Below are 13,152 nucleotides of genomic sequence, written 5' to 3' on the forward strand. Positions count from 1 at the left end.
ATAAATTAAATACGTATAATATTTACTTGCTTCTGTCGTTTAACATAGACAAATAGAGATTGATCAACTCCAGGTAACTTGTTGGTGTTGTGTAGTAGCATCGTTTCAATTCGTTACGAAATCTCTCAGAAATTGATGTAACACTAACGTGTATCTCGACGCACATGGCTGACAACTTGGTCTGCAAATATATTGGAAAGTATTCAAGTTGGAACGCAATAAAGGAGAATATCTTAGTCATTGTCATCATCATTATCATCGTCGTCATCGTCATCGTCATCGTCATCCTCATCAACATCACAACTACTACCACCACCACCACCATCATCATCATGAACACTACCACCACCACCAACACCACAAACACCATCACCCCTATCATCATCATCATCATCATCATCGTCATCGTCGTCGTTGTCATCCATACACATTACATGACCAAACCAATGCAGTCCTCTCTTGCACACTACAATTTTTCTCTTAAATCATTAACACTCTGTTGTACATGCACATCATGACATTACCCCTCACGCAGAGCATACTGACTTCATTTCTTTCAAGCCTTTGCATATCATCTGCAGTCACAGCCCATGTTTTACTGCCAAGCAGCATAATTGTACATACACAGGCATCATACATTCTGTCTTTCTCTCATCCTTACAAAGAAGCCCTTTGTTACCAATAAACGTAGTAGCTCTCTGAACTTTGCCCAGCCTATTCTTATTTCAACATCTACATTTTCAGAGATTCTTCCTCCACTTTTTCCTTGTATGGAAGATTGATTGATTGATTGATTCCAGTTCCAGCCTATGAGCTGTGGCCATGCTGGGGCACCGCCATTTCTACTATTTCTAAAGATTCCCACCAGACATCTGAGGAAGTCTGTTTTCTGTGCATTCTTAGTCTTTTACTCTTTTACTTGTTTCAGTCATTTGACTGCGGCCATGCTGGAGCACTGCCTTTAATCGAGCAACTCGACCCCAGGACTTATTCTTTTGTAAGCCCAATACTTATTCTATCGGTCTCTTTTGCCGAACTGCTAAATGACGGGGACATAAACACACCAGCATCGGTTGTCAAGCAATGCTAGGGGGACAAACACAGACAAACAAACATACATGCACACACACACATATATATACATATATGCGACGGGCTTCTTTCAGTTTCCGTCTACCAAATCCACTCACAAGGCTTTGGTCGGCCCGAGGCTATAGTAGAAGACACTTGCCCAAGGTGCCACACAGTGGGACTGAACCCGGAACCATGTGGTTGGTAAACAAGTTACTTACCACAGAGCCACTCCTGCACCTATAGTGTTTATTGTACCTACATATCTATTACACACAAAGATTACTTTCTCTGTTAACTTTGCCGGGATAATACTGCACATCTTATGTGTCCAACACTACTACACCCAAAGGATTGCCTCTGTACAATCAACTCTGAAATATTCTCAACAATGCAACTCTGAACAAACAAGTATTATGTATGAATGCTTACTTTCATTGTGTCATCAACATCCAGCTTGTCAAAGAAAGAATCTGCTACATTTAACAATGCTTCTTTTGGCCATTGGGTAAACCAGTTGATTGTACAGCAATTTACAAAAGAAGGGAATGTCTGACAGCGTGTCCTGAATGCATTGCCAACTGGACTCATGCACAAAACAATGTGGAGGTTGTTCCTGTAATAAAGCAAAAATTATTTCTTGGTAGATTTAAGGTTTTGGTTAAAAACAAAACAATCTGCTTGCAACAGATTATAAATTTAGGACAAAATGTGGAATTACTTTGTTCGCTAAGTCAACAAGATAGTAATACAAATATATAGAAAATACTCCTTTACTCTTTACTCTCTTTTTCTCTTTTACTTGTTTCAGTCATTGGACTGCGGCCATGCTGGAGCACCGTCTTTAATCGAGCAGCTCAACCCCGGGACTTATTCTTTGTAAGCCCAGTACTTATTCTATTGGTTTCTTTTGCCAAACCGCCAAGTGACGGGGACGTAAACACACTAGCATCGGTTGTCAAGCAATGCTAGTGGGACAAACACAGACACACAAACATACACGCACATACGTATATATATATATATATACATATATACGACGGGCTTCTTTCAGTTTCCGTTTACCAATCCACTCACAAGGCTTTGGTCGGCCCAAGGCTATAGTAGAAGACACTTGCCCAAGGTACCACGCAGTGGGACTGAACCCGGAACCATGTGGTTGGTAAGCAAGCTACTTACCACACAGCCACTCCTGCTGTGTATATATATATAAATCTAAACAATATATTTTTATTAATATTTAGCAGAAGCGACAGAGTGACTCAAGGGCCAAGGGTTTCATGCATTGGCACTTAACAAACTTATCAATGCACGAAACTCTTAGCCCTTGTGTCACTCTGTTGCTTTCGCTAAATATTAATAAAATATACATATACTCATATTTTGAATTCTATTTTTCCTGTATGCATCATCATCATCATCATCATCATCATCATTTAGCGTCTTCTTTCCATGCTAGCATGGGTTGGACAGTTCCACTGGGGTCTGGGAAGCCAGAAGGCTGCACCAGGCCCAGTCTGATCTGGCAGTGTTTCTACGGCTGGATGCCCTTCCTAACGCCAACCACTCCATGAGTGTAGTGGGTGCTTTTTACGTGCCACCAGCACAGCTGCCAGACGGGGCTAGCAAACGGCCACGGTCGGATGGTGCTTTTTATGTGCCACTAGCATCATACAATATATATTTAATTCTTTCAACTGCAGGCAGATGGCCTGAGATTTGTGGGTGTGTAGGTGGATGGATGGGTGGGTGGGGAACTTGTTATATTGACACTGAAAGTGTGAAAGATAAAGTCAATATTAGAAGGTATTTGAACCATAAGAGCTAGAAAAAATATCAAACATTTTGTCTGACTTTCTTAATAGAAAACTGCAAGGAAAGTTCTGTAACTCTTTTACTTGTTTCAGTCATTTGACTGTGGCCATGCTGGAGCACCGCCTTTAGTCGAGCAAATTGCCCCCAAGACTTATTCTTTGTAAGCATAGTACTTATTCTATCGGTCTCTTTTTGCCGAATGGCTAAGTTACGGGGACATAAACACACCAGCATTGGTTGTCAAGCGATATTGGGGGACAAACACAGACACACAAACATATACACACACACATACATACATGGTGATATATGGTGACCCCCTTCGGTCAGACACTGACCATGGGTTTGCACCTAGAGAATTACCCTCTGAGGCACAAGTCCGGGCAAGGTTGTTTTATGGAAGACCAGCAGTCGCCCATGCATACCGGCCTCCCCTCTCCACGTCACCGATGTTGTCCAAGGGAAAGGCAAGGGCCAATACAGCTTGGCACCTGTGACGTCGCAACTCATTTCTACAGCTGAGTGAACTGGAGCAACATGAAATAAAGTGTCTTGCTCAAGAACACAACACGCAGCCCGGTCCAGAATTCGAGCTCACAACCTCACGATCGTAAGCTCTACGCTCTAACCACTGAGCCACGCACCTTCACATACATATATATACATATATACGATGGGCTTCTTTCAGTTTCTGTCTACGAAATCCACTCACAAGGCTTTGGTCAGCCCGAGGCTATAGTAGAAGACACTTGCCCAAGGTGCCATGCAGTGGGACTGAACCCGGAACCATGTGGTTCGTAAGCAAGCTACTTACCACACAGCCACTCCTACAGAACTACCTCATCGCATTCTCTTGGATGTCATGAAATCTAGTTTGTGGTCTTCCACTGTGAAGACTGAGCCTTGGTTCCAGGGTCATGGCTATAAACCCACAATTTACCACCTGCTATGACTGTTTTCAAAAAGTTTTATCTTCCTTGACACAATCAAGGAAATTCTGAGTAGCTGAAATCCAATCTTCTTTTCGAGATGACCACACTCTACACACTCTACTTCCAAGCACTGCTATAAATCACTGAAGTGAGTTAGAACATCACAATTTAGTGTGCATATATGACTAAGTTCAAGGCCAATCTGTACCAAGCAACTTCACTCTCCATACTTTAGCTCTCTTATCATAGCAACAGTCTTGATACTTTTTGATCAGATCTCATATACATTGCTGTCAGCTACAATCTCTTTGGGCAATAGATTTTGATAAGCCATCCAAATTCTTTCTTATTAAGCTGATCAGATTAATGAACAAGGAAATGAAAAATAAATACAGAGTAAAATGGTTACAAACCTAACTCTGTTGATGCAGAAATCGTATATCATATCTCGGTTTCCTTCAGGTATTCCAGCTTCTTTTGCTGCCGGTCGACATGCAATAATCAACTTTTCAAGATCTTCAGGCTCAAGAAGGTTTGGAACCTCACCTGAGTTTAAGATATTATTTATATCTTCCAACATGTCTTCCACTACAATCTAAAAGATAGTTATTCACATATTAAATAGAGTTATGATGTATAGTAAAAATAGTTGAAATATAGTTATATATTGTTAGCAGTGGGAAACAAAATGTTGAATGACATAAGATAACAGATGCATACAATGAAACCTCTAGGGATATGCTGTGACTGCGAAGACCCCACAAATGAACGTGAGTTCATGGCCGTTTCCTGCACCAGTTTCACATAGCAGCCCCAGCCTATCCAAAGTACCTTGGATCACAGGACGGTGCCTGCTGTGCTTACCTTGGATCGTAGGGCGACCTGCTGTGCTTGAGGAGACCTATTGAGTCAAGTACATCAACATCAAAATAAAAATTGAATGGAAATTGTAGTTGTGATACCTGTGCTGGTGGCACGTAAAAAGCACCAACTGATTGTGGCCAATGCCAGCCTCCCCTGGCACCTGTGCCAGTGGCACATAAAAAGCACCCACTACATTCACGGAGTGGCTGGCGTTAGGAAGGGCATCGAGCTGTAGAAACTCTGCCAGATCAGACTGGAGCCTGGTACAGCCTCCCAGACCCTGGTTGAACCATCCAACCCATGCTAGCATGGAAAACAGACGTTAAATGATGATGATGAATGAGTGTTCAGCATAAGTGTGTGACTAAAATTTGCTTAGGGGGTGCAAATTCAGGTTCAAACCTTTTCACAGACAAGGTTGATTTTTTATCAATCTTAATGTCAGTTTTCACCTGCTTGTACCTGATAAGGTACAAGCAGGAGGAAAGAAGATAATGGGGGGATAGATCAGGAAGGGCAGGTGGGTAAAAATTGCAAGTGTGTGGGGAAGAGGGAAAGATGGTTAGAGATGGGAGTAGGAGTGAATGTAGCAAAAAGTGAAGAAAGATGAACGGGTGGCTTGTATAGTTTCACAAACTGCTCATCTAACCCAGGGGTTCCCCAAATTTTTCAGGCTGCTGGCCCCTTGGCATTCAGGTCACATTTCTAGCACCACTCCATCCCATCCCTACTCACCACCACATACATAGACCATTTTCTGCACCAATTTCTAAACAACAGAAATTCACAAATAAATCTTAACCTAATGAACCTATTATTTTGTTTTTACACCCATCGGCCCCTTTTGGCCACTCTATTATTGCCCCCAATTTTCTTCAATGCCTTCCCCCGAATCTCCCCCACCTACCCACCCACACAAGGGACAGTGTCACTCACTTTGGGAACCACTGATCTAACCTAATGTCAACAAATGTTAAGAGGATGACGATCAAGGATGGTAATACAAAAAAATAATACCTGGGTATCCGTGAATAAAAATACTGTACTTTGGTTTTCAGCTGCAACCATGTTATATATTTTTATCAAATCTTCCCGAAATGTTATATAATCGTAGCCTTGTGTTAATTGAATCTGGAAGCACTTATAACCACATATATGAGCAGCTAAACTGAAAATATCAAGCAGAAATAGCAACCAGTTTTATATTTCTGAAAAATAGAGAATTTAAAGGTAGATACTGGAGACCATCAAATACTGAAGTCTAAAACAGAGCCAACTGGCTTTTATTTTCAAAAAATTTGACTTAAAAAAGTGAGAGCAAAAAGCAAATTTCTTTATTTAAAACATATTTTAAAACCTATTTGCTCTCACTTTTCTATTTTAAATATAGAAATATACTTTTGTATACTGGGTTAATTACATTTCTAACTGTTTTGAGAGGACTAAAGTTAATATTTAATCAAATGCCTGGCCATTTCCATTATCGTTACAAACCCCTTGTTTCAGATCAATAGCTACAATCATATTTTAGTGTCTATATGTTTTTTCAGCTTGAATCTTGAATGAAAGACATCCAAATCAAAGAAAGGCAAAAACTTATATACTGGTTATCTGAATCAATGAATTCATCACTTCTGCTCATCATCACCATTTAATGTCTGTTTTCCATGATGGCATGGGTTAGACAATTTGATTGGAGCTGGTAAACCAGACAGCTGCAACAGGCTCCAGTCTGTTTTGACTTGGTCTCTACAGCTGGATTCACTTCCCAGCACCAACCACTCTACAGAGTGTACTGGGTGTCTTTTACATATCTCTGGCACAGGTGCCTTATATGTGTCACAGTTATGGGTAGCTTTTATATGTCATCAGTATGGGTGTTTTTATGCATCACCAGCATAGATGCCCTTTATGTGTCGCCAGCACTGGCCATGACCCCGATTTCACTAAGTTTGATGTGTCTTTTCAAGCACTGCAAATTGCCAGAAGCCTAAGTCACAACAATTAAAATAGACAAAAGATATCAGATACAAATATTCTAAATATATTGTTTTAATAAGCTCTCAAATTGGAGGATGACATCTTTTAAATATTTTACTGAGAAGCATAAAAATTTTAAGCTATGACCTAGTATAACGTAATGACTAAGAAATATAGGACTTAGAATAGTTTTATCAAGAAAAATATTGCAAAATCAAAATAAAACAGACATTTTTTAAAAGATAAATAAACAGTTGTATCAGTAAATTAGAAGAAGATTTGTAAAAATTTGGTTACCGTGTTAATGACTGCTTTCCTGTACCACCAACACCAACCAGTAAACCGTTTCCTCTTTGCTGACGAAGAATTCGAGCTATCCGAGTGATATTTTCAATTGCATCCATAAAAAAGACAAGCTTCATCATATCTTTGGCAGCTATAATGTTGAATTCTGTAAGATACTTTACAAAATAATGAAATTCAGATTACTAAACATAGGTTCATGGCTATATGAATTTATAATAAAAATGGTGAGCATGATCGTTGCCAGGGCCGCTGACTGGCTCTTGTGCCGGTGAAACATAAAGAGCACCATTCGAGCATGATCATTACCAGCGTTGCCTTACTGGCACTTGTGCCAGTGATATGCAAAAAACAACATTCGAGCAAGGTTGTTGCCAGTGCCACTGGACTGGCTCCTGTGCAGGTGGCATGTGAAAATCACCCTTTGAGCATGGCCGTTGCCAGTACCACTTGACTGGCCATCGTGCCAGTGGCATGTAAAAGTACTCACTACACTCCCGGAGTGGTTGGCGTTAGGAAGGGCATCCAGCTGTAGAAACTCTGCCAGATCAGATTGGAGTCTGGTGCAGCCATCTGGCTCGCCACTCCTCAGTCAAACCATCCAACCCATGCCAGCATGGAAAGTGGATGTTAAACAATGATGATGATGATGAGTGACAAGACATTTATTTACATAAAAGGATCTATAGACACTGCTTTCCAACCACATGATTCTGGGATCAATCTCATTGCATGGATATGTGTCTTCTACAATAACCTTGGGCCAACCAAAGACAAAAGCTGAAAGAAGCCCATTAAATATATATAGTTCTGTATCTAGTTCTAGAGATTGATAGAATAAGTACTAGGCTTACAAAGAATAAGTCCTGGGGTCGATTTGCTTGGCTAAAGGCAGTGCTCTAGCATGGCCACAGTCAAATGACTGAAACAAGTAAAAGAGTAAAAAGAGTAAAAGAAAATTTCTTTCGAAAATAACCAGCGAAACTTGTGTGATGTAGCATGTTCTGAAATATTTAGATTGGAAAATAGAATATCTAGAATATCCATTGCCTAGTATAATTTTTTCTTGATCATTATTTCTAAAATGCTTTTTTGAGAAAGTAGAAGCAATGTATATATATATATATATATATATATATATATATATATATATAGATAGATAGATAGATAGATAGATAGATAGATAGATAGATAGACAGACAGACAGACAGACAGACAGACAGACAGACAGACAGACAGACAGACAGACAGACAGACAGACAGATAGATAGATAGATAGATAGATATACCTCTTGAAGAATGTTTTGAATTTTATTTTGTTCAGGAAGTTCTTCATAGTGTCGGTTGCTTTTGTCATTTTGTAAGGAATGGAAATCTCCAAATAAAATAGGATTTTCAATAAACATTTCAGGATACATAACCTTCAAAAACGAACATGAAAACAAGATTTAGTATTTATTTTTAACATCACCAGATGACTGTCAAGGAAAATGCACAAAATAACAATGATAAACAAGTAAGATTTAACTCCACATATCTACATACACACATACATGTGTACATACACACAAACACACACACACACACACATGCACATTTATGCACATATACATACCAGTGTCTTGACTTACAAATTGAATAGACATTTGTGCTCAAAGCCTGAACACTGCTTGGAGACACGAGGTCTGTTATAAAAACCTGCCAAGATGCATGTCACCAAAGCAAGATAATATTTATTAGTAGTTCATACCTTTATACTGTGTATGTTAAAAGATATTTATCTTCCCGTAAAGTACTGGGTGCTTGTTTTTGCATAATTCCTATCACTGACATTAAGAAGAGAATCCAGCCATAGAAATCATACTGAAGCAGATACTGGAGCTTGATGCAGTCTTTGCAGTGCTTGGACCCATCGAATCCTCTTCAATCACCCAACCCATGTCAGCATGGAGTATGGGCTTTAAATGATGATGATGATGATGATGGTACATATATATATATATATATATATTATATATATCGAGATAGTTGAATTGCTTGAACGGAGGTGGGTTGATATATGCTGCATTCAAGAAGTGAGGTGGAGAGGAGGTTCTGCTAGGTTCCTCACAGGCAAAGGACAGAGGTACAAGATTTTCTGGGCTGGGAATACTGACGGAGTCGGGGGTGTGGGCATGCTTATCGCCGAAAAATGGGTAGATAAGGTAATCGAGGTAGTCAGAGTAAGTGACAGAATAATTAAGATTAGATTAGTGCTCCACCATAGTTTAGCAACTATTATATCGGCCTATGCCCCTCAGCCAGGGCTACCTGATGGACAGAAAGACTGTTTCTATGACACCCTACTGCAGACCACATCATTGACGAACGACAGGGACCTTCTCTTTGTGGCTGGTGACTTCTATGGGCATGTTGGACGACGTGCTGGGGGCTTCCATGGCGTGCATGGAGGCTACGGTTATGGTTCCCGCAACGAGGAGGGAACCAGGCTGCTGGAGTTCTGCGATGCGAATAGTCTTATGATTTGCAACACTAACTTCAGGAAACCGACAAGCCACCTGGTCACCTACCGATCGGGCCGGCATACTAGCCAAATCGACTACATCCTTGCCAGAAAAAGGGAAAGATGGCTGCTTATAAATGCCAAAACCTTCCCAAGTGAAGAATGCACCCCACAACATAGACTGGTAGTTAGTGACTTTAGGATCAGGACTAAGAGGGCGACTAGAAGACGACCAACATGGAGAAGAAGGGTCTGGAAGCTTAAAGACCCTGCGAATGGACAGAGATTTAGAGATATGTTATTTGAAGCTTTAGACGAAATGGAAGGGAGTATAGCTACGCAGGGGGTAGAAGACAACTGGACGCTTCTGAGGGACAACCTGCTGAAAGCCGCTGACCAGATCTGTGGCTGGTGCAAAGTCCCCTTAAGACCCAAAATAACGTGGTGGTGGAACAATATTGTTGACAGGGCTATTAGACAAAAGAAACAGGCTTGGAAGGCCTGGAAGAACGGTGGTAGCAGGGAAGTGTATCAGTCTGCCAGAAGGGAAGCCAGGAGACAGGTCTATCTAGCCAGAGGGGAAGCAGAGAAGGAAAAATTTGCCAATGTCCTGCGTCGTGAGGATGAAAGACTTGAGGTATTTCGTGTTGCAAGACAGTGTGTGAGAGAGAATCGTGACGTGGTAGGAGAGAAATGTGTTCGCATGGAGGATGGTTCACTTGCGAAATGAGGATGCAAAGAGAGAAGCTTGGAGACGCCACTATGAAAGGTTGCTGAATGAGGAAAATGAATGGGATAAAGAGAGTCTACCGAATGTCGACCCAACAGAGGGACCAGCAATCCGAGTTAACAGTTCCTTAGTAGATAAGGCAATTAGAAGCATGAAAACAGGGAAAGCCCCAGGCCCATCAGGAATTACTGCAGAGATGCTCAAAATATCTGGTGGTGTCGGCTATAGCTTAGTCAACCGTATAGTTAACCAGGTGATACACGAGGGGGTCATACCCAATGACTGGTGTAGCAGCATAATAGTCAACTGCTACAAAGGTAAAGGCGACGCCCTAGAGACAAATAACTACAGGGGCATCAAGCTGCTGGATCAGGTAATGAAGGTTACGGAGAGGGTTGTAGCCCAACTAATTAGAGAGAGAGTTACCTTAGATGATATGCAGTTTGGGTTCGTGCCAGGGAAAAGTACTACTGATGCTATATTCCTGGTAAGACAGCTGCAGGAGAAATACCTAGCCAAAGATAAGCCCTTGTACCTGGCTTTTGTTGACTTGGAGAAAGCCTTTGACAGGGTCCCCCGGTCCCTTATCTGGTGGTCAATGAGGAAACTAGGGATAGAAGAATGGTTGTGAGAGCTGTGCAAGCCATGTACAGAGATGCTGCTAGTAAGGTGAGGGTGGGCAACGAGTACAGTGAAGAATTCCGGGTAGAGGTTGGGGTCCACCAAGGTTCAGTCCTCAGTCCCCTCCTATTTATCATAGTCCTCCAGGCAATAACGGAGGAATTCAAGACAGGTTGCCCCTGGGAGCTCCTCTATGCTGATGACCTTGCTCTAATTGCTGAGTCACTATCAGAACTGGAGGAGAAGTTCCAGGTGTGGAAACAAGGATTAGAATCGAAGGGCCTTAGAATCAACCTAGCCAAAACCAAAGTTCTAATAAGTAGGAAGGTAGATCAATCACAAACGCCTTCAGGTAGATGGCCCTGCTCGATCTGTAAAAAAGGTGTAGGTAGAAACTCTATAAGATGCACCAAGTGTAAGCTATGGACACATAAGAGGTGCAGCAATGTCAAAGGAAGGCTAACTAGGAAAATAGTTTTGTCTGTGGCAAATGCTCAGGAGCAATAAACACTGGAAATATGCAGGGACCAACTTCTGCCACGTTCCAGGGAGACAAACTAGAAGTAGTTGATAGCTTCCGCTACCTAGGAGACCAAGTCAGTAGCGGGGGTGGGTGTGCTGAAAGTGTAACTGCTAGAGTAAGAATAGCCTGGGCAAAGTTTAGAGAGCTCTTACCCCTGCTGGTGACAAAAGGCCTCTCGCTCAGAGTAAAAGGCAGACTGTATGATGCATGTGTACGTACAGCCATGCTACATGGTAGTGAAACATGGGCCGTGACTGCTGAGGATATGCGTAAGCTCGCAAGAAATGAAGCCAGTATGCTCCGATGGATGTGTAATGTCAGTGTTCATAATCGTCAGAGTGTAAGTTCTTGAGAGAAAAGCTGAACCTAAGAAGCGTCAGTTGTGGCGTGCAAGAGAGACGGCTGCGCTGGTATGGTCATGTGACAAGAAAGGCTGAAGATAGTTGTGTGCAAAAGTGCTACACCCTAGCAGTGGAGGGAACCTGTGGAAGAGGTAGACCCAGGAAAACCTGGGACGAGGTGGTGAAGCACGACCTTCGAACTTTAGGTCTCACTAAGGAAATGTCTAGAGACCGAGACCTATGGAAGTATGCTGTGCATGAGAAGACCCGGCAAGACTAGTCAGGCCATAACCCGTGGCCCCGACCTGGGACGTAGTCAGTCCTGTGCATACCTTCCTTCTTGTGACACTTATGAAGACCTGTTGAGGCAAGTGAAAATCAAATCTAATCAAATCAAAACAAATCAAAATAGATGAACATCAGTGGAATTGTATTCTTTGTGGTACCAGTGCCGGTGGCACACAAGAAAACCACCCAAACGTGGCCGTAACCAGTGCCGCATCGACTGGCCTCCGTGCTGTGGGCACAACAAACACCATCCGATCGTGGCCGTTCGCCGGCCTCATCTGGCACCTGTGCCGGTGGCACATGAAGACACCATCCGAGGACCCGGCGACGTAGTCGGTCCACCTGTGCATACCTTCCCTCTTATGACACTTGTGAAGACCTGTTGAGGCAAGTGTGGGACACTTGTGAAGACCTGTTGAGGCAGAGGCAAGTGTGTGACACTTGTGGAGACCTGTTGAGGCAAGTGTGTGACCCTTGTGAGGGCCTGTTGGGGCAGGTGAAAGTCGAATCAAACCAAATCAAAATAGATGAATATCAATGGAATTTGTATCTTTGTGGTTCCGGTACCGGTGGCACACAAGAAAACCATCCGAGCGTGGCCGTAGCTGGTACCGCATCGACTGGCCTCCGTGCTGTGGGCACAACAAACACCATCTGATCGTGGCCGTTCGCCAGCCTCACCTGGCACCTGTGTCGGTGGCACATAAAAACACCATCCAAAGACCCGGCGACGTAGTCAGTCCACCTGTGCATACCTTCCCTCTTACGACACTTGTGAAGACCTGTTGAGGCAGAGGCAAGTGTGTGACACTTTGTGAAGACCTGTTGAGGCAGAGGCAAGTGTGTAACACTTGTGGAGACCTGTTGAGGCAAGTGTGTGACACGCGTGACACTTGTGAAGACCTGTTGAGGCAAGTGAAAATCAAAATCAAACCAAATCAAAATAGATGAACATCAATGGAATTTGTATCTTTGTGGTTCCAGTACCGGTGGCACACAAGAAAACCATCCGATCGTGGCCGTTCGCCAGCCACATCTGGCACCTGTGTCGGTGGCACATAGAGACACCATCCGAAGACCCGGCGACGTAGACAGTCCACCTGTACATGCCTTCCTTCTTGTGACACTTGTGAGGGCCTGTTGAGGCAGGTGAAAGTCAAATCAAGTCAAATCAAATCAAG

At 42.5% G+C, this 13,152-nt stretch overlaps 1 protein-coding gene across 1 annotated transcript in view; it reads right to left on the reverse strand.

Annotated features, from left to right (window-relative positions):
- Positions 1-13,152, reverse strand: part of LOC115222073 (dynein heavy chain 6, axonemal-like) — a 120,637-nt gene that overhangs the window by 43,823 nt on the left and 63,662 nt on the right. The window contains exons 43-48 of the mRNA XM_036511197.1: positions 8,255-8,386; positions 6,960-7,123; positions 5,700-5,850; positions 4,232-4,413; positions 1,504-1,687; positions 27-181 (exon numbers count right to left, since the gene is read on the reverse strand). Of these exons, the coding sequence (XP_036367090.1) occupies positions 27-181; positions 1,504-1,687; positions 4,232-4,413; positions 5,700-5,850; positions 6,960-7,123; positions 8,255-8,386 (968 nt within the window). The remainder of the gene's footprint in view (positions 1-26; positions 182-1,503; positions 1,688-4,231; positions 4,414-5,699; positions 5,851-6,959; positions 7,124-8,254; positions 8,387-13,152) is intronic.

Source organism: Octopus sinensis, linkage group LG19 (assembly GCF_006345805.1).
Source record: "Octopus sinensis linkage group LG19, ASM634580v1, whole genome shotgun sequence".
Lineage (NCBI taxonomy): Eukaryota > Metazoa > Mollusca > Cephalopoda > Octopoda > Octopodidae > Octopus > Octopus sinensis.